Source organism: Meriones unguiculatus, chromosome 20, assembly GCF_030254825.1.
Source record: "Meriones unguiculatus strain TT.TT164.6M chromosome 20, Bangor_MerUng_6.1, whole genome shotgun sequence".
Lineage (NCBI taxonomy): Eukaryota > Metazoa > Chordata > Mammalia > Rodentia > Muridae > Meriones > Meriones unguiculatus.
Genome location: NC_083367.1, coordinates 58,892,051 through 58,914,201, shown reverse-complemented (window position 1 = coordinate 58,914,201; position 22,151 = coordinate 58,892,051). Strand labels below are relative to the sequence as shown.

The window sequence follows — 22,151 nt, the reverse complement described above, 5'->3', positions numbered from 1 at the left end:
TTAAAAGTCAGAAGTTCGTCAGCCTGTAGAAGAAATGTATCACCCAAGAAAGTGGGTCCATGAGGCACATCCAGACCAACACAACCTGGAGTTCCTACCAGTCACCTCTCCCCGAGGGAAGCTACAGGAAAAAACCTCCCTCGGTGGAAGACCAGGACTCCAAGGAAAAGCAGGATCAAGGAGTGATGGCAAGGAAGACCGAGCAAGGTCATCTTCTGGTGATAGGAGCCCCTAAGTGAAAAAGACAATCTCCCTACCTGGAAGGCACAGGGGAATCAGGGAACAAAACTGTTCTCATACTGCTGAATTTTAGAAAACTGATTTTCGGGCAAATAAATAATCACCAAAAAAAAAAAAAAAGAAAAAAAATTACAGACTCCACGATGGGGTTAAGAAAATACATGATTCAAAATTAAAGCAAGACCCGGTGAAATCTGAGTTTCAGAGGAGGTGAAGCTACACTCTGACTGCAAGTCCTGATGGCCCCGGAGATGTTAAGCCACGCCTAACACAAGTCACTTATGATGCTGAAAGGGGAGGAGTGTGAAAAGTCTGCCCAAGAGGATCCTGCTCACAAACCCGCCCAACCGGAGGCTGAGGTCTGACGCCAGCATTTAGTAAGATGAGGGAGACTGAGGGCAGAGCAGCACACGCTAGAAGGCTTTTCCAAGTCACCTCTGATGAGGCTAATCGTAGGCTCAGCCACGTGAGTGAGCAGAAGAGTTTGGGAATCTAACTCCAGTTAAGCCAGTTTCCCTGTGACTCGCATGTCGGCCACGCAGAGCCTCCAGGGTCCCTGTGGCTCCTGTCCTCCATCCACCAGTCCCTGCTCAAAGTCCATGCCCATCACATTTGTTCGGGTGAAAAGCTGGCAATATGTCCAGGATCCAAGTTTTAGCAGAGAGGAGACCCGCCGAGTCCCTGCTTGGGCCACCTGTGCACCTGATCTCAGCAGCTGTCATTCTAGAGAGGCACGCCGCACAGGCAACCTGGCGATGTAGGTTACAGGCAGCTGGGGGAGTGAGTGGGGAGGGGAGCTGGTCAGCTCAGTGGGTACCAGGTAAGAGAACATAAGAGCAAGAGCGGCGTGCTGTGGCTACAGAGAGGGAAATGTTTCCAGGGGTAGACACAGCTAGCCGACTCAGGTTCACATGGCACGCCTCACTGACATGCTCATCTGTCTGTGTGTCCATTAAAATAAATCTTAAATCTCAAATTAAAGACTATCCCCACAACATTTAGAAACAATTTTGAATGAGCAGGAAAAAAAAATGCAGCCTTCTATTTTCATAGGTTAGCCGTCTTAGGTGCTGCCGTCTGTGGTACGGTTTCAAGCATGTGAAGAGGTCTGCAGGACGCAATTCAGTGGACATTCTTGTCTGGCTGCTCTTTGGCAGGCACCAGGGGAGGCGCTGGGGTGAGCAAGGGTCCTTTCCGCACATGAGCTTTGATGTCAGGAAGACAGACGTTAGCAGGCTGTTGCATCACACAAGCAAACAATGGCTGGGGAGAGAGAGGACTGTGGGGCAGGTCAACCAACCGAGGTCTGTGTGCAGCTCCATTTCTTTGCATTGTTGGACCAGTCAGGAAGCGTGGATCTCAGAGCCCTTCTTCAGTCTCTCTGCCAGCAGGCTCTGTAACCTTGATGCTCCGTGCCTGGTTACTCAAGATCGTGGGGATCATATGGCAGATCCACACCACAAATAGAAACGGTGTCGCCTAACTCAGAAGCCGCACATTTAACCACAGAAGCGTGTGAACGAACTCTGTGATAATAAAAGTGTTAAGATCATCGTGATAGCATAACAAATCAGACACCAGTGCTGAAGGTGCTGAAATGCATCTGCCTGTGTATATGTGTGTATGTGTGAGCGTGTGTGTGTGTGTGTGTGTGTGTGTGTGTGTGCGTGCGCGCGCGCGCGCGCGCGCGCGCTGCGAGCGACCGTGGGCTGTGTCATATGTACACGTTCATAAATCCAGGAACAGCCACAGGGCTGCCCACCCCAGCGCTTTTAACAGACTCACCTTTCAGACCCTTAGCAAATCACAAATGCCAAGCTTTTGTTCCTATTGGCTCTGAGGAAGATGAAGTGCAGGGAGGACGAAGGTTTTCCTCTGTGGCATCACAGCCCACGGGGCTGAAGCGGCTTTTATAGGAAACACACATTCTAGAAACACCACAGGCGGTACAACACACGATAAACCAAAGCAAAAGCACGCAATCAATTGCACGTCAGGCCCTCGTGCTGCTGGGCCGTTCCTGGCAGGCAGGGTCGGTCCGTGTGTACAGGCCAAGTACAAATGGGCCTTAAGGTACTCGTTATGACACGCCCACTGTTTGCAATCCAGTGGATTCTTAGAGCACTTGTGAGACGTTCTTATCTAGGGCACTGAGATCTAAATATAGATACTTACATTATTGCACTCTCCAAGGAAGTACAGTGCAAATCCGTCGGCTTTTGTGGCTGCCAAAGCAATAAAAAGAAGGAAGAAACTAATCTCAATGGAGGAACGTAACAGCATGGCTTCTACAGTGAGACTCAGGTACCAGCCTTTGAATGGATTGCTTGATATAACTGATGCCCATAAACAGAACACTGTAATGTGTGGCTTTGCCCAACAGAGTAGTCAAAAGGTTCCCAGTTACCACTAACTGCAAGTACTTTCGTGACATCCTCCAACGCACACAGCAGGCTGCACCCCTCATGCAGAGGCAGAGGCAGGGCCTTCAGTCCTCACATTGACAGAAGGGCATGGAATTCAATTTTGGGGTATAGAAAATACCCCACAAAAACATTGAGTAATTAAACAAGTACCCACCAAAAACGTTGTGTAAATAAATACATGGCACTGAAGCGAACAGATACTTAACTTACGTGTTTCTTCAGGAATATCCAAAGGCAATTATTATGATAAACACTATAAACTCCCTGTAATTCACTGGGGTCTGGGCAGGTTGCCTGGGTGAGTATAAGCCAAAGCCTCTTTATCAATACAACAGTGAGGTGGCAAGTTCACAGTAACGATGGCAAAGGAGCCAGTCATCACCTGTGGTAGCCTGCAGCGTGCCTGGCACACCGTGAGGTCTTAACCAATACTGATGTCCAGGTGCCAGGGGTATTTTTATTCTCAGATTAAAAACTCAAAAGACTCAGTATCCTGGTGGACAACTGAAAGTGTCATGTCTGAAGGATGTCTCAACCCCACTCCCCACCCCATCCTGTCTACAGTACAAGCTATCTCTAGAAAAACACGTAAAAATGCTGCCCACCCAAATAGGTCCAGAGAATGTCTGACTCCTTTAAAAAAGAAGTTTCTTTTAGGAGACAGAACATTTAGCTGGGCAGCAGTTGCTGGAAGGGTTTGGGAGAGGGCGAGAAACAAGTTCAAAACACACTGTGTAAAATTCTCGAAGAATAAATGAAAGCGCTATTGCAAAAACCTAGCATCTTCCTTTCTGAAGATAAAGAAAAGCGGGTGCCATCCCGGGTGGGAGCCCCACTCACGGCCGGCGGGCACTTATTTGATCTCAGGTAATCCAGGAATATGTGGGTCCATTCATGCCAGGACTTTTCTACCCAAAATATTTCCACTTCAGACTGAGCCCAGCAAGAGAAAGCAGCGAAGAGTCCTGTCCCCCAGGGTGACAGAGGCCTCCCTTCTCCAAAGCGGTGTGACCTGAGCATGCGCGTGCGCGTGCGCCTTACCTATTCTGATGATGCTGCTCAGCTCGTACAGGAGCAGGTGGTTGTCCCCGCCTGTGTCCAGGCGCTGCTCTATGTAGCTGTTCAGCTCGTACACGACTCCCTGCATGTTCGTGTCCTGGTACTTTAACACAAAGACAACGGAAGTGAGGCACAGCAGAAGGGCAGTTGAGCCCCTTGGTCTGCAAAGCATGCTGCTGCTACAACTTCAGGCTCTGGTGGCGGACGGCGGACTGCAGACAGAGTGTGGCTGAGAACGATGGCCGTGATGTGAGGCAGGTAGAGAGAGAAGCAGAACCCGCCCTGACCCTTCGCCCAGGACTCTCTTGAGACTGCATCTGTGCCAACTTATTTCTAGAGAAACATCAAATGTCACAAATTACAGCTTTTTATACATAATGGCAGCTTTCCTGGTGAGAAAGAGTTCAAAGGTCTCCTCCTGGGGAGAATGCTAGGAAAACCCTCGGAGACAAGGCTGGGTGAAATATGGCTCCTTGAGCTCGTCCAAGCAGGTGACCTGAAGATGCAGTCACTGCAAGGACACCCTGGAGGCCCTTGTCAGGCTGGTGAGAAGGGTGCATGGGGCGCTCGTCTGACCCTGCCCGAACAGACGTCAAAGCCTCTTGCTGATCGCCCATGCTTGCCTTACAAGCCCTATCTTCCAAGTAGCAAACACGGTAAACTAAAATTCAAACAAGATGCCCTTGCTCCTCAGCTGAAAACCTCCCCAGGCTTCCCACTGCACTTGGAAAATAGACCAGCACCTCCAGCCAAGGCTGCCTCAAGCTGCCAGCCAGGGATGCCCTCTTTTCAGGATCTCCCTTTGACACCTCTCTGCTTCCGGCCACTCAGACGGGCTTTCATTCTAAAGATCTGCTACTTGTGGCACAACAGTCATGTGCAACACCTGTCTGTGGAGTGAAGCTGTGTGGGGCCCCATAGGCTGGTCACCCCACAGTTCCCAGAACACCCATGGACCGGCCCCGCTGCTGCGCACACTCTTAGCCAAGAGGTGTCAGCTGGGAGGCAAGCCCTGTACATTCCAAGTACAGAGCAGAGAGGACCCAGCGAGCCCCTGAATGGACCACTTGGGCCACACAGTCCTTAGTGAACAGTGGTACTTCCCTTCCAGTCAGAGACAGCAAGACTGGAGAGCCATGAGGAGCGACTACGGGGGACCCTCCAAGCCATGGCTTACAGCCATCACTGAGGCAATGATATATACAGAGCCTGTGCTTAGAGTGAGCCCAGAACAAGCCTGAAGACTGCTGTTATCTGACTCCGTCCCTGATGTCACTACTCACAAACTCAGGATGGACAAAGTCAAAGGAGCAGAGGGAATGGTCTGATCTGTGGAGCACTGGAGTCCTGGCCAAATGATAGGTGTCCTACAATCACAGGGCAGCCCCCTAATGTGTTCCCATGTCTAACCATAAAGTTCTGAGTGAGCGGGAGAGACCCAGCCTGATCACCACAGCAGACTTGTCAATGAATACTTAGGGGAAAATCAGCTTACAGGCTTGAGTCCTTAAAGCAAGAATGGGAGGCCAGGCCCAGGGAAGCAACAACCTTGATGTACAACCAGCAATGTATAAAGCAGACTTTCTCACTTCTTACCCACAGGCCTGCGGCTTCCTACTTCAGTAACTGCGCATGAGGAAGTTAGAAGAGATGGAGGACCCCTGGACGTCACCTCCACCCTGACCACTGGCCACCAGACCTTGTCTGTGGAGATTCACTGCTGGAGTCTGTCTCAGGAACAGATCGCTATTACTCACAGCTGTTTTCTAGCTTGAGACTCTTCCAGACTCCCATTCCACAAAGGCACTGGTACAATGACGGAATAGAGTCACAAGCAATTCAAATCCCGAGGCCCCCAGAACAGCACTGCGTGGGTTACAGCCTGCAAAGGGTGGTCCTGTGTGGATTATTCTGAAGAACTCCCTATAATATTCCACCATCACAACTTCCCTTTCCCCACTGCCAAGCAGAACGCTGACCCTAAAGTGTCCCCCGGTCCTGGGGAGCATGCTTATTTGCGACTCATGCCAACTAGGGGGAAAGCTGAGCAGAGGCAGTGACCATGTCAAAGGCCCCACCAGACATCTGGGGTTTATTTTGTTTGCCAGACAAGCGCCCTAGCACTGAGCTGAATACATGGCCCTTGGATGTTTCTCTTTTGCGAACACACACATTCCTGTTTTTCTCTCAGGTAGGGGGAGGTGCAGAAGTGGACACACAAGCAGCTGAGCCCTGGTGCAAATGGCTTCCCAGCGAGTCCTTCCTCACAGTCTGGCAATAACCCTTTAATAACAGTCTGTGCTCACTGAGGTCACTACCCAGCAGCTTCACAGGCACACACACACATTCACAAACACATACACACAAATACATACACATTCACACATACTCTCAAACACACTTTCACATGCATACACACTCACGCAGAAACACACTTTCACGCAATACACTCACACACACTCGCAAAGTTCTGGAACATGGATGGACTCCTTATGATGGGATGTTATCTCAGGTCTTTGAGCTCCTCATCTGTGAGACAGGGGGTAGACTGTGACCACCTTTGAAACTTTCAACCCTTCATAAAGTTCAGCTTGAGTGTCACTTGTCAACTGTCTTTTAGGATGAAGCTTGTGACCCAGAGCAGAGGAGGTCAGGTACTGCACGAACTTCCCAGACTGGGGGATGGGGTGGGGGTGGGGGGAGGTGAGCATGGACACCCCCCAGCCCCCCGCCGCCTTCAGTTTCTATCCAACTGCTCTCTTGTGGAGCGATCTTTATCGAGTCCAGCCACCGAATACAGCATTTTGCAAACAAGTACAATGCCAGAAAGCAGAAACCAGTGTAGGTCGAGACTCGTCCAGCAGACGTCACGGGAGCACGTAGGAGTCTTCCGGCGTCCTCAGACGGCACTGGGTTCACTGTGGTGCCCAGGGCACCTGGTGCTTGTCCACAGTGCAATGCTGGAGACTGCACTCACGCCCTCCCAGCCCGCCCAGTAAGCACTTTGCAGGCTGAGCTGTCTCCCAGCTCAGTTTAGGCATCTTCAAGTAAGCAGAGCTATAAATAAAGAGGGTTGTTTTGTTTTTTTTTTTTTTTTTTTGGTCACACAGACTCCGTAAGCTGGAGAATCCTAACGACTCTACAACCAGCACTGGCAGAGAACGACCGGTGAAGCTCGCAAGCCTCGGGGGAGGCAGAGGCACGCTGAGAGCGCGGAGTGAAGGGCTGGCTTCCAGCAACCATTTATTTTAAACTCTCGGTGGCAGACTGGGAACGGATGACAGCTCAGTGGTTGAGTACTCGCCTGACACGTGCAGGACCCGGGAATCCACCTTCAACAACACCTCAGGAAATGAGTAACAACAGTAACTGACAGTCACAGGAGAAGGGAAAAGGCAGCTGCCCTGCCAGTCCCGGACAGTGACTCAGAGGAATGCTGCAAGCCCTCTGTGAAGGGGCGAGGCGTGCCCGGGAGCACGGTCAGGGACTCAGAGAAAGCTAGAAGAGGTGCAAGGCAGAGTGCAGGGAGCACAGTGCAGGACACCAGCTCAGGAGTGAGCACAGCATCCTCTCAGGACCGCCCAAAGGACTCACACTGAGCTGGGCAATCACGCAGGATTCTATAAACAAGTTGGGTGTGCTCCTGAAAAAAACGTGCCATCGTCTGGATGCAAGCAAACGAACACAATAAGGCCTCACACTAATGAAGAATACTGAACCCAGGAGTTCATAATAATAATATGAGTTCTAAATAATATGAACTCATTTAACTTGGGACAAAAGATCAGCAGGATGCAAAGGGCTAACCAAATAATAACTTAGGAAAAGGATTCGATAGTTAAGAATCATTGACTACAACAGCAAACAATTCTTATGCTTGCGTCACTGCTAGAAAATGGCCATGGTGCTGGTGGTAGTGGTGGGGTATTGAGAACATGAGGATCTTGAGGAAGCGCTATTCCTAGTTGTCAGAGAAGTCGCCAGATTGATTTCCAGAGTGGTTGTACAAGTTTACATTCCCACCAGCAGGGGAGGAGGGTTCCCCTTTCTCCACATCCTCTCCAGCATGTGTTGTCACTTGAGTTTTTGATCTTAGCCATTCTGATGGGTATAAGGTGAAATCTCGGGGTCATTTTGATTTGCATTTTCCTGATGACTAAGGACGCTGAGCATTTCTTTAAGTGTTTCTCTGCCATTCGATATTCCTGTATTAAGAACTCTCTGTTTAGCTCTGTACCCCTTTTTAATTGAGTTATTTGATTTTTTGCTTTTTAATTTCCTGAGTTCTTTATATATTCTGGATATTAGCCCTCTGTCAGATAGAGGGTTGGTGAAGACTCTTTCCCAATCTGTAGGCTGCCGTTTTGTTCTGAGGACAGTGTCCTTCGCTTTACAGAAGCTTTTCAGTTTCATGAGGTCCCATTTATTGGTTGTTGATCTTAGAGCCTGTACTATTGGTGTTCTGTTCAGGAAGTTGTCTCCTGTGCTAATGAGTTCTAGGCTCTTCCCCACTTTTTCTCCTAAGAGGTTTAGTGTGTCTGGTCAGCAAATATAGTGGAAGTGCTACACCCAGCATATGGACTTGAAGGTGTCAGTCCCTGGTGATTAAAGGTTTTTAGCAGTGTGCAAGGACCCAGCACCCAAGGCTCTCACTCTCAGGGTGTTCAAGCTTTTGTTGGGGGAAATAAATAAGAAAACATGAACATGCAGTCCATATCTTCGACAAGAAAAAAAAAATCAATCATCTTAATGCGAATCGGCAATGGGAGAGCAGCCGGATTCATCAAGGTACATCATTTGCAGGTATTTTCTCTATTTCTTTCTTCACAGTAAAGATGTGTGTTGAATAGCGATGTCCACAGCACCGGAGGTTTCCGTGGACAGGAGCAGCTGTAGATCTGGGCTTCAAACAATCCTTCTGTTGTAATATCTTTAAATACCTATACCCTGGTGTGGCTTTATGGCTGCTGAGAATGAGAGGGTAAAACAGGTAACCGTTTGAAGCCTTGTGGAAAAGGAATGTTCCGTTCCCGTTCTTAGAACTTGTTACCCTGTGGCTTAGTGCTGAGCTTCAGAGTAAGCGGCTAGTACCGATTACCACAGGACTTGTGTATCTTTTACACAGCATTGTCACCACGCAACCAGAAACAACTCTTCACAGACAAACGGGCTATGCGTTCACTCTCCTGCTGATAGGGTGGGCTTTGCCTGAAGCGTGAATAAGCAGATTCGATAACAAACAGTCAGAGTCGCGCCCCGGAAGTGGAAAGACACACCGAGTTGCCCCGGGAAACGATTTACGTGGAACCTGCTCTGGCCGCTGCTGTGCACAGAGCTGTGCTCTTTGGAGGTCCGGAGCTCCTGTGGGTGTCTGGATAACCAGCAAGCAAAGGCAGAGACAGCCCACAGCCTAGGGAGGGAAGCTTCCCTCCCACATTTCCAAGTTCAAGTGCCTGAAGCAACTTCAAGCTGGTGTTTGATGATGAGAAGCCTGGCTTTTCTCTCCCTCGAAGAGGGTGAAACTACTTTCCAGCTGAGAAACACTTGTTGGGCTGTTTGGTTTCAGAATTAAGAGCGTTTCTGTTCTTCTTTACATGTCCAGGGTACGACATCCCTTACGTGTTCTTTGGACGCTGTGCTGGTTAATGCCGTCCACTTGACAGGATCCGGGAAGCACAGAGGCTACGAGCTTCTGGATGTCACGTCTGAGAGGAAGTTTCTAGGCTGGGCAGCTTGAGGTGGGACAGCTGGCCCTGCAGGGAGACAGCAACACTCCACGGGCTAGGGTCCCAGGCTGCGCTAAAGGACAGAAGTGACCCGAGAGCTCCAGCACTCAGCTCTCACTGTGTCACGTGACAGCTGCTGCCATGGCTTCCCAACAGGATACGCTGTCATCAGCCCCCAAACTGGGAGCCAAAACAAGCCCTTTCTTCCTCAGGTTGTCCACCCTGGGTATTTTGTCTCAACAATAGGGCAAGTCACTAATACAATTTCCAAGTCCTGTGGACCTGTTAATGAGCAAAGTGACAGGGTCTCAGCTGGCCTGCTACCTGCTTGTGCAAAAGCATTATCTCAAATCATACAAAGTGTAATACCTCCCTCTCCTCCACCCCTCTCTCTCATATACAAACACTATACACACACACACACACACACACACAGTAACAGGCACAGTCATACATACACACCTGAAAATGCAGATATAGACACACACATATGTAAAACACTCACATATACACAGGTGCACACATACACTCACAGAGTAGACCTGACACGTACTTACATTAACACACACTTCAGGCTGTGGGTTCCATAAGTGATTGATACCTGCTACTTTGACTTAACAGGATCTGCTCTCTCACTCTCCACATGTTCTTATTTTGTTGTTTTCTGCTGTTTGATTTGGAATTTTTTTAATATGTTGTTTTGCTTTTGTTTTAGTTTCTTTGAGATAGCCTCTAAGGTAGTCCAGCCTGGCCTCACACTCACTTAACATGGTAGAGGCTGGCCCTGAACTCTTGCTCCTCCTGCTCCTCCTGCTCCTCCTGCTCCTCCTGCTCCTCCTGCTCCTCCTGCTCCAGCTGCCTGTGGGGCTGGTATTTCTCCGTGGGGATCCTGAGGGCAGTCTACTTGAGTTTACGCCCACCTAGACAGAAGACCCCATCTTCCACCCATTCACAGAGAAGCGCTGAGTCTTGACATTCTTGCCTCCCCGCTTCCTCTGCCTTATTTGTTTAGTTATAACTAGGTTTTCTGCAGAGCCATTGGAAAGCCCCTCGGGGTGGGGGGTGAGGGCTGGAGAGATGGCTCAGCTGTTAGGAGCACTCGCTGCTGCTTCTTCTGGAGGACCCGGGCTCAGTTTCCCACACCCACACTGTGGCTCACCACCATCTGTTAACTCCAGTTCTGGAGGAGCCAGAAGGTGCAAGATCCCACGAGTTTCCTGGAGGACTCCTCTTGGGCAGCTGGTCACGTGTTCCTTGGGGGAGGGCCTTCTACAGAGACTGCTGTTGCCCTCTGGGAGACGGGGCACATGGAAGAGCGGTGTCCAGAAGGGTGTGCTACCACCTGCCCCTGCTGCTCTGCCACCCAGCTTCAGGTCTAACACTCCCCACCAGGAAAGGTTACATTCCAAAGAGGAAATACTGGAGAGTAATCGGGGAAATGCACAGGACTTAAATACCGTGGTGAAAATCATTTGTGTAAAGCCAAAAAAAAAAAAAAATTCCTCAAAGAAAAGAAGCTCAGCCTCTCGGGACCCTTGCTTCCGTGTGAAGGTCGGCGTTGCTCTCAGCTCGGGCTGTGGGTACATAGGAAGGGGGGAGATGGCCCTCAGCTGCCATTAGGCTCAGAGAGGGTCCCACTGCTGTGTCTCCACTGTCTGCCCGAGCATTTGAATACTATGAATTTGTGTTAATTACATTTTTGATGCTCAAGCGGAGAAAGAGAAAGCAAACCGTTTTCAGCCTGTTGGAGCCTTTTTCTCACACTAGAGGTCACCAGGCACACCTGTTGGGTCTGGACTGGCCACCTTCCCTTGCTCCCTCTCCCTGCCACCAGCTGTTCCTGTGCCTGGGAACTCCGGGCCATCTACTGCTTGCCCTAATCCCTCCGGGAAGGAAGAGCACTGGCTGTAGCCTCACTCTCTGCAGAGGGCACTGCTTGCTAGAACAGAGCTGAGGGCAGGCACTGGGCACCTCGTGAACACTGGGTTGTGTGATCAGAGGTCTCAAAGACAGGTCCTTCAGAAGGCCCCACAATGTGGTAATGGGTATTTCATTTATACAAAGGAGAGGGGGAAAAAAGCTGTCTACCCCATGCAAAGGAATTATTTTAAAGTTGTCTTTCAATGGCCTTCTCTTTCTTTGCTAAATCGCACAGAACTCCAGTCAAGGAGAAAAGCTATAACAGGGATGGAACTGCATCCACAATTCTAACGACAACTTTGCCAAAGTTTCAAGACCAACAAAGCAAAACTGAAAAAAAGGGCTACTTAGGGCTTACTTAAAACCCTCTTCCCAAAGTAATGAGTCATAAAGTAAATAACAGCGTCTTTGGAAAGTGATGACATGGGATCCCAGTTTAACACGGAGAGAGCCTTGGTGAGGTCCCATGATTGAGCTGACAGCAAGCATCACTGCTCCTTCAGCATTTCAGCATACTAATCAGAAGCAACACAGCCCCTCTTTTTACCAGGCTGGGTGAAAGTGAAGACCCGAGAATGGACTCAGGACTCTGGCAAAGCAGTCTGCCCCACCCACCCAGGGACACCCTGGCAGGGGAGTATTCTAACCCTGTCCCCTCGATGTCCCTGCTCCCTTAGCTCTGAAGGGAGTATCCTTCATCCTCTCATCTGTCAGTAAGACACAGACATGAGCAGCCAAAAGAGGGGTGGGGAAATAAGCAGCTTTTTGCAAGTAAATGTCTGTTAAAAAAAATCAAAAGAAGAAATGAAACAATGAACCCCAAGAGGCACCACTGCATGTGAAAGGTTTTGTGAATGTTTGCCCATACTACCAAAGTGTGAGGAAGGACGGACAGAAAATGAATTTTAGGGGAGCATTTGCTTTGCTCTCCCGGGAGAATTCAAAATCAACGAATGATCAGTGCTCTAGCCGTACCAGCGGATGCAAAAACACAGCGTTAACTGTGATGGACTGATGTGTGCAAAGGCAGAAACGGAACCAGGACAGAGGGCAGCTTGCCGCAGAACCCATGGAGAGCAGGGCACACGGCAGCCCTGGGGGTCCACGGGGTGCTGCTGAGCAGCGGAGTCAAGAGACGGCAAAGGAGAAAGGGATGGCGCACCAAGAAACACCAATGGGAACATCACAAACCCGAGCTTTCTAGCTGAGTGTGAAGCTCCCCACATCAGCCTGGCTTACTGAAAGCCAAACATTTACCAAGATCTTAATGCACTTCATGCGTCCCAAGAGGAAGCAGCAGCCTTTCAATACTCAGGGGGAAAAAAATCAACATTATAAACAGAAATTTCAAAATGGACTCCGTTCTTGTCACAATCCTATTTCTGAGGGGATAACAGCACATGGCTATGGTATTGTGTCCCCAAGAGCCCTGGACATGCCCGCGGAGTGGCGAAAGACTTGACATCTCTTCTCATCCTCTCAATGCTGCCTGTCCCTGTTCTGCTCAGAACAGCTGAGTGCCAAGCATACAGCAGGGAAGACAGGAATGTGTCTGATAACAAGCATCTGACTAATCCCACATCCCTCAAACGCCCCTCTGCCAGGGTTACAAATGTATGCAGCCATGCCTGCCTTGTCTTTTAAGATGTGTATTGGGGATCCAAATGCAGGTCTAGTACTAGTGGCCCTTCACTGTATGAGTGATGCCCAGCCCGTCAGCCCAGCTTCCTATGTTGGCCAAACACCTCGGCCATCTTACTCTAGACGGCAACAGCACTCAACAGTCTCCGGGTGCTGAGCACTATTTCACTTTCATCGCAGTCATCAGCCTTGGTTCTTCCACAAGCATAAAGATGGCTGGGCTGGACTGCGAACCAGGGATCTTCAGAGGCAAGGTATATAACGGAGGGGACGGGGAAGGCGGGGGGAGGGGGGAGGTGTGGAAGGGGAGCCTCAGTGGTGGGCTTTGGGGTCCTGCAGAGCAGATGGTACGACAGTGGTGCTCTCTGCACGGGGAGGATGCCGAACAGTGCAGGCCTTCAGCGGTTCCTCTGGGTAAACCATAACTCCGACCTCTGTCTGCAGTCTGGTTCTAAGAACCCAGCATGGATACAGCTCTGGGATGTTCAAGTACGTGTGAGCCAGCACTCAGCCCTGGGGCCTCCATGGGAAGCCCCTCTCTGCACAGACTGCCCTGGGGACACTTTGCAAAGGGGGGCAGAGTCTCTGCTATGCTTTCCTCACCTCCACGCTAAGGTAGCAGGGAAATTTAGAGGCAGGAACTTCATGTCTCCTGTCATGGGGCAGAGTTGTAGGAAGTGCGTTCAGTTACTCACCCTGCTGACTTCCTTAGGAGTCGGCTCATCTAGGGGTAGAGAAGCAAGGAGAGAAACGATTAGCATCTGGAAGGCACACTGAGACACTCTCAACACACTTGTGCAAAGCTTCCTCTTAGCAAGTCTGAGAGTCTTGGTTTCCAAGACTGTAAAGGTTAAACTTAATAAATGGAGAGAATAAATTTGGGGAGATTAAAGATCACATCAACCTTTTGTGCAGATTACATTTTTAAGATTCTAAAACACACACATGGTCCACACTGGCACAGGCAACTCTACGGACAGACACCGGTGGGTTATGAAGATGCAAGAGAAGAAAGTTACAACCCCCAGAAATGCCACACGGACCCATTAGTTTATGTGCCCTAAGGAGAGATCCTGGCAGACATGCAAAGACCTAGCTCCTTCTCTGAAATGGCAAGTGCCCTGGCCCAGCAAGCAGCTCACACCCCTACCCTTAGCAGTTACTGTTGAAGTGACAGTTATGATTATCAGTTCATCTCAGTGAGGCCTCCAGGACTGGCCACTAGTGCTAGTTTTACGGAAAGGGGCGTCAGTTCAACCTCCAGGGTATAGGACATAGAGTCTAGGGCAGTTTGTCAGCTGCTAAGGCTCTGCCCACCTTTCAAGATCCAGCAGGCATGCTGTTTCAATGTTGTATCCTTTCTCTGGGATAAACGACTTCTTTGCAGGTGTCTCTGTTACGATTCCTGCATCATCTTCAGCCATCTAAGTCTGTCTACAAGTACGGTGCAAGTGCACCAGAAACTGAAATTGCCCTGTGTTTGTAGACACAGTCAAAAACAGCCCCAGCACGAGCTCCCAAGTTCAGACAGGTCTGAGCATCCTTTGTTTTTATTGCTGTTTTGAGACAGGATTTCTCTATATAATCTTGGGTATCCTGACACTTGATTTGTAGACCAAGGTGGCCTCGAACTAATGGAGATCTGCGTGCCTGTGCCTCCTGAGTGTTGGGATCAAAGGCTTATGCCACCACCCTTTTTCCTTTTAGTGTCCCCCACCAACCCATCATTGGTTCCCAGTGTGGCGTGCAACCTATTTCCACTATGATACCAAGTCTAGTCCCAGAGAACACTGTGGCTTTCAAGAATAAACAATTTGATTTCAGTACTGGGTGCCCCACTCTGTCAGTATGTGCTTAATGTCTGTGGGTACTACGGGTAACGGCTGAGGAATGGCTTAGGAACTGCGTTAGGACCCCTCTGAAAATGAAGCATGTACCAGGACTGAGCCACTTCTGAACCCTCCTTTATTGAAGGAGCATAGTGGAATTTTTCACTTTCTCTTCACCGATTTTATCTTTTCCTAAACCTCTCTGAAAATGGAACAATTAAATCATCATTGGTTTATTAGTGGATTCTAAAGATATAGAGGGCTTGGATTGGTGTGTATATGTATATACATACACACACACACATACACACACACACACACACACACACACACATATATATATATATATATGTGTAACTCAGTAAGCATGGCTTAAAAAGCAAACTGGCTGGTATGGTGGCATGTGCCTAACAAGACTGGGGCAAGAGGAACAAAATTTGAGGCCAGCTTATGCAGTGCAATGAAAGCATGTATCAAATTTAATTAATTGATTGATTAACTGATAATTATCAAACACAATCATCTTCATCAGTGTCCAGTGTGGAGCCACAGGGTTTGGTGAGGTTGGGTACCAAAATGGAAAAGAGCCCAGTCACGTGTGGTGCTAGACTTTTGCTCTCTCCATCACCACAGAGAAGAGCAGTTCCAGAGTCCAACATCTGTCCCTGCTTTCCTCGTTCACCTGGCTTATTACTTCTTCTATACAAGTACTAACCAGGGCCAAGACCTGACATATTACTTCTCAAGCCAGTGTGCATAAGATACAGCGCCTGCATATATCTATAGAACCAACTATCTTTGGATCTATGGGTAATTTAAAGTATTTGAAAGAAAACTTTTGCCTTACAGATGATTTCCAGAGTTTCACCTTGGAACTAATTTAGAAATGTTTTCTCCCCCGCCTCTTCCTCCCCATCCTCTTCATCTGACTTAGCTCTTATAATTTATGCTAAATGAACATCAAGCCTATTACACACAAAATGCCGTATTGAGGGTGATCGAGAAATCCATGTTCCGTCATCCATACTTGGCAGTTTCACTTATTGAACTCTCCTGTCCAAGAGATTTACACGTGCAGAAGGAAGGGGTTTAATTCCATTCTATGGTGGAGGAGCTCAGGGAAGCAATGGCAAGCCCTTGTCTGCAGGGCTGACCCGGCTGTGCTCCCTTGAGGAACTGCTCTTCTAGGAAGTCATGGATTATCCTAACACTGGGAATTGTTACTGAAAACAGAATCATTCTTTAAAAAAAAAAAATAAGCAAATATAAAAGAAGAACCTTGCTTGTCTAACCCGTTTTGTTACTATTGCTGGTAAGCCAGAGGAATTGCAAGTCAGAGCCTCAGTTTGGAATGCTGCTCTAGCAGCTTCCAGCAGCACTCACCACTGACCTGCTGGTGGGTATTTCACACAGTCTAAAGGCCAGGCTCCCTTTGAATGGCTCTGTAAAGGATAGTGGGAAGGAGGGAACTGGCTTGGATAACAGATTATAAATTATTCACGAACATCAAAATATCAGTTAGAGAGGGATCACAGCAGAGGACCATGGTCTCCAGGAAGGAGAGGGCCTCTTCCTTAAATGCATGCCTGTTCAGCATCTACTCCCTAGATACTAGGGAGGATGCATGCAGGTACCCAGGAGGGGTGCACGTCATTGAGATAGACTGATGAGGAAACAGGACAACTACGCCTGTTCTTGCTAAATACAGTTTTTTTTTTCCGAAAGGAAAACCACCTTCATCCACACTTCATCTTAATGATGTTTAAAAGCCTTAGCAAGAACAGGGCCGGAGGAAAAGAATCCCCTTGGGGGATTCCTAGTACTTAATGGTGTCCCTTTCACAGTAAATGCTCCCTTTAAATATTTTATAAGTCTTTATAAACGTGTGGGTATTTGTGTTTTGTGCTCACTTTCGATGTTTCCTTGGTGTGAGATGGGATTATAATAATGGACACACATTTGTAACGACAGATTAAAGAAATCCAAACTCTTTGGGGCAGATATGAAATGTTCCTGCGGCTGCTGTCACACACTCACTCTGGACTTATTGAAAGACCCCAGGAGTACAGGGACTAATCTTACAAGTGACAAGTGGGGTTACATGAGGCTAAACTGTTCTTCCAGGCAAGAAATAAAAATAAAAAAAAACCAAAACAAACACACAAAAACCAACTAGCAGAAGGAAGAGACAGCCTGCAGATTATGAAATATGGTCTACAACTACACATCAGACAGAGGATTAACATTTAGGACATATAAAGAATTGTAGAAATTGGTCCTGTGGGCATTGCTTGGTGGGTGGTGGGAACCTGATCTCGGACCCCTCAGCAGACGGTGGAAAAGCCAGTCAGGGCAGAGCATATTTAACACCCCTGTGCTAGGGTCCAGATACGTAGGTCTTGGGAGCTCAATGGCTGTTCTCTCTAGCCAAATCAGCGAGCTCAACTTCAGTGGCAGGCCTTGTGCCAAAACATAAGGGGAAGTACAACAGAGAACACCCGATGCCAACCCTACCATCACACGCGTGCACACGTATCTGCTACATACACCAGCTTGCACACACATGTGCCAACCAGTGAAAGGACGAGACCGTCTCAACAGAGGAGATTCAAATGGTCAATAAATGCTTGGGTAGGCGTTCAGCTCCCTTAGCCATCAAACAAATGCAAACCCAAACTGTTTGGGGATTCCATCCACCACAGTCAGAGTGGAAGCAGACAGTAACAAACACGACTGGACGTGCAGGGAGAGAAGAGCCCGATTTTCTGCTGGTGGGAGTGTGAATGGCTGCAGCCAGCCGCCACCAGCGGCTTCCAGAAGCTACAACCCGAGCCACACCATTCACTCTTGAGGGCAGGCCCAGAGGGCGAATTCAACACCACACAGAGACTAGCACGTCCTCACTCATCGCTGCAGTGTTCCCAGCAGCCAGAAGCTTGGTCGTCGGCCTAGGCCGTCGGCAACCAGCGGGCAGCAAGGAAGATGTACGACAGGAAAAGGGGTTCTACTCAGCTGAAAAGAAAAATGAAGCCATGACATCCGCAGGCAAGTGGGTGGGATTGGGAATCACAGTTATGCAAAACAAGCCAGATTCAGAGAAATGTGCATTTTCTCTAGTCCGTAGAATCTAGATTTAAAACTCATTCCCCCTCTCTCCTCTCTCTCTCTCTCTTTCTCTTTATGTGTGTGTGTGTGTGTGTGTGTGAAACCAATCACATTAAACTAGTACCTCCTTGTACCAGGGAAGCAGAGCAAGCAGCCAACATTGTACCTGCTTCAAACTGTACAGCTGTATTTCGCTAGATTTCCCAATAACTAGAAATATTAAGCAGCTTTTGTCAGTCGTTCAAATGCTTATCTCTCTTGGTATAATGAATATTCAAGTATACTGTCTTTTTTAAAACCTCAATGAATGTCTAGAGACATATAATTAGCAGCAGAACATAGCACCACGCTGCTGGCCATGCCAAAAAACTTCGTGAAGTCAGCGAAAGAAACCAGCCCTGTTATCACTTCCAGTGATAAGTTTCATTCACTCATGACACCGCAAAGCAAAACCCCAAGCAGAAAGAGCAATGCTGGAGATGTTTAATGCTTAGTCCCAAATTATACTCCAGAGCTGTACTTACAAAACCCAGTATGACACTAGCATAAAAAGGCACACACTGGGATGGACTAGCAGACACAGACAGACGTGCGCACTGCAACAGCCGCGCAAAACATACAATTCTTTAACAATGGTGTGGAGAAAGGTGGGTTTCTACAGGCAGAAGAACCAAACTGGATCCAGGCCTCTCACGCTGTGGAGAAATCAATTCAAAATGGGTCAACTGCTTTAATGTAAACTGACTCTAGGAGCTGAAACTTTGCCAGCTGAGCTAGTAAAAGCTTCCTCAGCTCACCAGAGATTCCGCCTAATTACATTTGCCATCAGTTGGTTCATTTGTCAAATCCCAAGTTCTCAAGACCCGACGAGACAGGGCTGACACTTGGTATTGGCTAGCTGCCATTGCAGATGAAAGAGTGAGGACAGCAGAAGAGCCGCTGGAGCTGGTCCAACTCAAACCGGTCAGAAAAACCCCGACAGTCATAACCGGCACACTATGAGTGATGCAAGATGATTGTAACTGTCATACTTTGAATAGTGTGCATAAGATGATTATAACTGTCACAGGCTGAATAGTGTGTATATTGTCCTCACTTTGCTTGTTTTTACCTACTGTAATAAGGCCACAAATTGACCTACAGACAGTGAACCCTGGGATACTAAGAATAACTCCCTTTCTACTGCAGATCATATTTACTCTAAAGACCAGTTGACAGTGACAAATAACTTTTGTTTTACAATGAGATAAAAATAATACAACCTTAAATCATCTAACCACAAACAATTAATGGCAGTGGAGACAGATTCAGTATTTCCAAATTAGCCATTTGCTCCCCTGATATCTATCCTTTAAACATGACACATTAAACACTTTATAAGACATGGGGGGAGGGAGCGGGGGGGGGGGGGGCTAAGCCAATGGATGGCAAGCTTTGCTACCAAGCAATTCCTAACGCAGAACATCACAGAACTGCATGCCTGTAGGTTAAAACACAAGCTTCTTCAATAAGTGAAGAGGCCAGTAGCCTCCTCGAGAGAGAAAGTGATCCTTCTGAGACTCAGTTAAGACAGAATTAATGTGTAATGTATAATCTATAAGTGAGTGTGTGTGTGTGTGTGTGTGTGTGTGTGTGTGTGTGTGTGTGTGTGTGTAGGCCAGAGTAAAATGTCAGGGGCCTTCCTCTACCACTTCATCATATGTATTTTTAAAACTTGTGTTATTACCGTTGTATGTGATGTGTGTATGTGAATGCAAGCTTGCATGAACACGGTCTGAATGTGGAAGTCAGAGGACAACTTTCTGTGATGATGCTCTCCTCTCACCACAGGTTGCAAAGCTGAGACTTGGGTCAACAGGCTCGCGTGGAAAGTGCTTTCATCTGGCCAGCCATCTTGCTGTGATTCTTGATTTCAAAACCCTGGAAGTGACTCAACTATGCTGACACTGAGGCTTCACCATGTGTAGTGATCACATTCGACCAAAGACACCTCAGCGACAAAGAACATGCCCTGCAAATACCACAGCAGAGGTGGATCCCACAGTCCAGGTGCCAAGAGACTCAAAACTGACTGGAAGGGGTTAAACGTTACTAGAGTCCATATATGGAACTGGAAAAAAAGCAAAACCGGTTGCTTACTGCAGAATTAGACAGGCAGGGGCATCAATAGGAGGGGAGACGGCAGTGTCACAGGTGTGCTTGTGTCCTCAGTCTGGTGGACAATGCCACAGCTGGTTCACCAGGAAGTGTTTTTAATGTATCTGGCCACCATTTGTGATCACCCTCATCAGAGGCTGGCCCTGCGTCAGCCTATAATGAGGTTCCATTGCCGTGTTACAGGTGTAGAAACAGGCGCAGGACGTTGCCGAGGTAAGGGTTAGGTGGCTAGGCTCACTCTGAAGCTGTCTGGTTCAAAGTCTGCACAAGATGTGTTACTTGACAGGACACTGCCATGAGAGCAACTGAGTCCTGCTGGGAACCGGGAAGAACTCTTCCTGTCCCAACAGCACAGCTTAACTCAGAGCCATGACTGACCAGAGCAGAGCCAACTGAGCATGTGCAGAGGGGCACAATGTCAAAAGATACAACCAATTAGTTGCCACATGGGGAAAACCTTTCACTGCAATGAAGAGGGAATTGAACACAAAAATCAACAGGGAGAGGCTGACAGATGACAGTTGGTTTCTGCGGGTTGTCAGGAAACTATCATTTGTGTATTTGAACATTTTGAAATTGAGAGTGGTGTCAGTTTAGGACAAACTAGAGAAGGTGGCTCATAATCTGACTCATGGAACACTAAACCAGATTCCCAACTTTAATGATGACATTCAGGGTATGGTTTGTAAAGTCCAGACCTCACGTCGCCTACCTCTGAGGAAGACTCAACAGACCCCTGGCCACACAGTGCAGGTCAGGGCAGTGTGGCACCCCTGGGGGGTCACACAGCAGAATTTATCACACGTGGCTCTGCCTTGGACAGATGCTCATGACTGTGTGGGCAAGGAACACATGCTTCTCCACACCAAAGCCATTTTTAAGTGTGCTTACAGAAGGCAACAGAGAAACTTTTCAAAGGTATTAAAAACATACACACACACACACACATTTGAAAGGAGAAAACCAAAAACTATCATTCAACAAAGATTTCAAAACAAAACAAACAAACAAACAACATAGTTTGAAATCAGAAAGAAGAAGAAGAAATCATGACTTCCCCCAGTAGGTGGCAGGCTGTCTACCTCTTCTCAATGCCTGAGAAACCTCAGGGCGAACTTCCAAGGGAGGGAAATCCACTGGTGAGGATGAGAGAGAAGCTTGTCTGGGAAGGTGGCTGTCCTTCTGCCTCCTTCACCCACAGCCAAGGCCGGCAGGCCCCACTTGCTGCCTGCACCCCCACAGCTCTGCAGTCATTGCCCTGCTAAAACAGGGCTCTTCTAGACGCTCCCATTAGCTCCCCAAGGAACTGCTGTCCCACAGGTTTCCACTAATCCATGATTCCATGCAAAATATACCCTGGAAATAAGAAAGGTTGGGCAAGAAATGACAGCTCCCTCAGCTGTTTGCATTTTCAAGCCTTGAAATGTTTGGTTTCTAAGCTTCCCAGGGTGCTCTGCTGAACCCAAGACTGTTGACTTAATTGGTTTTTTTCCTTGTAAGAGTGGTAGAGAATTGTGTGGCCTTTTCCATCTTTCTCTTTAATGATCTCGCTGTTGTGGGAGAGAATCAAGGAGAAGACTTTCTACAGAACCCACTAGGGTGCCTTTCCTCAGTACCCACCTACTTCTGTACCTACCGGGTGCCCCATGTGAAACCACCCCAAAAGGCTCTCAGAGTCTGTGTCACAGCATCAAATACTTGGAAAGAGGCTCAGGGGTTTGCTTGTTTTTCCACCCACATCTCTGTCTAAGCCACAGGGGCACTTAGCCATCCTTCATTTTGAAAGTCTGTTTGAAGTGACAAGCATTGCATCTCCTGAGTTCTTATCTGTGTGGAAGACAGCTCCGTTGGGTCCCTCTGAAGAGCAGGTACACAGCTCTCTTCAAATAATTCCCCTATGTTTCTCCCAGTAGGGGAGGTTGGAAGCCCTTGGTCCTCTGTGTATTGGTGGGAAGCAACAGGATCTTTGAAATATGGAGCCTGGTGGGGAGTCATTGAGGGAGCCCAGCCTATCAGGCATCCTTTTTCAAGATGTAATCTCTACAGGA

General features: G+C 48.2%; 1 protein-coding gene across 6 annotated transcripts in view; it reads right to left on the bottom strand.

The window, feature by feature from the left end:
• Positions 1-22,151, bottom strand: part of Pde10a (phosphodiesterase 10A) — a 413,930-nt gene that overhangs the window by 52,748 nt on the left and 339,031 nt on the right. For all 6 annotated transcript variants that reach the window (XM_060373559.1, XM_060373560.1, XM_060373555.1 and 3 more), the window contains 3 exons: positions 13,708-13,736; positions 3,708-3,828; positions 2,416-2,465 (listed from right to left, as the gene is read on the bottom strand). In XM_060373559.1, the coding sequence (XP_060229542.1) occupies positions 2,416-2,465; positions 3,708-3,828; positions 13,708-13,736 (200 nt within the window). The remainder of the gene's footprint in view (positions 1-2,415; positions 2,466-3,707; positions 3,829-13,707; positions 13,737-22,151) is intronic.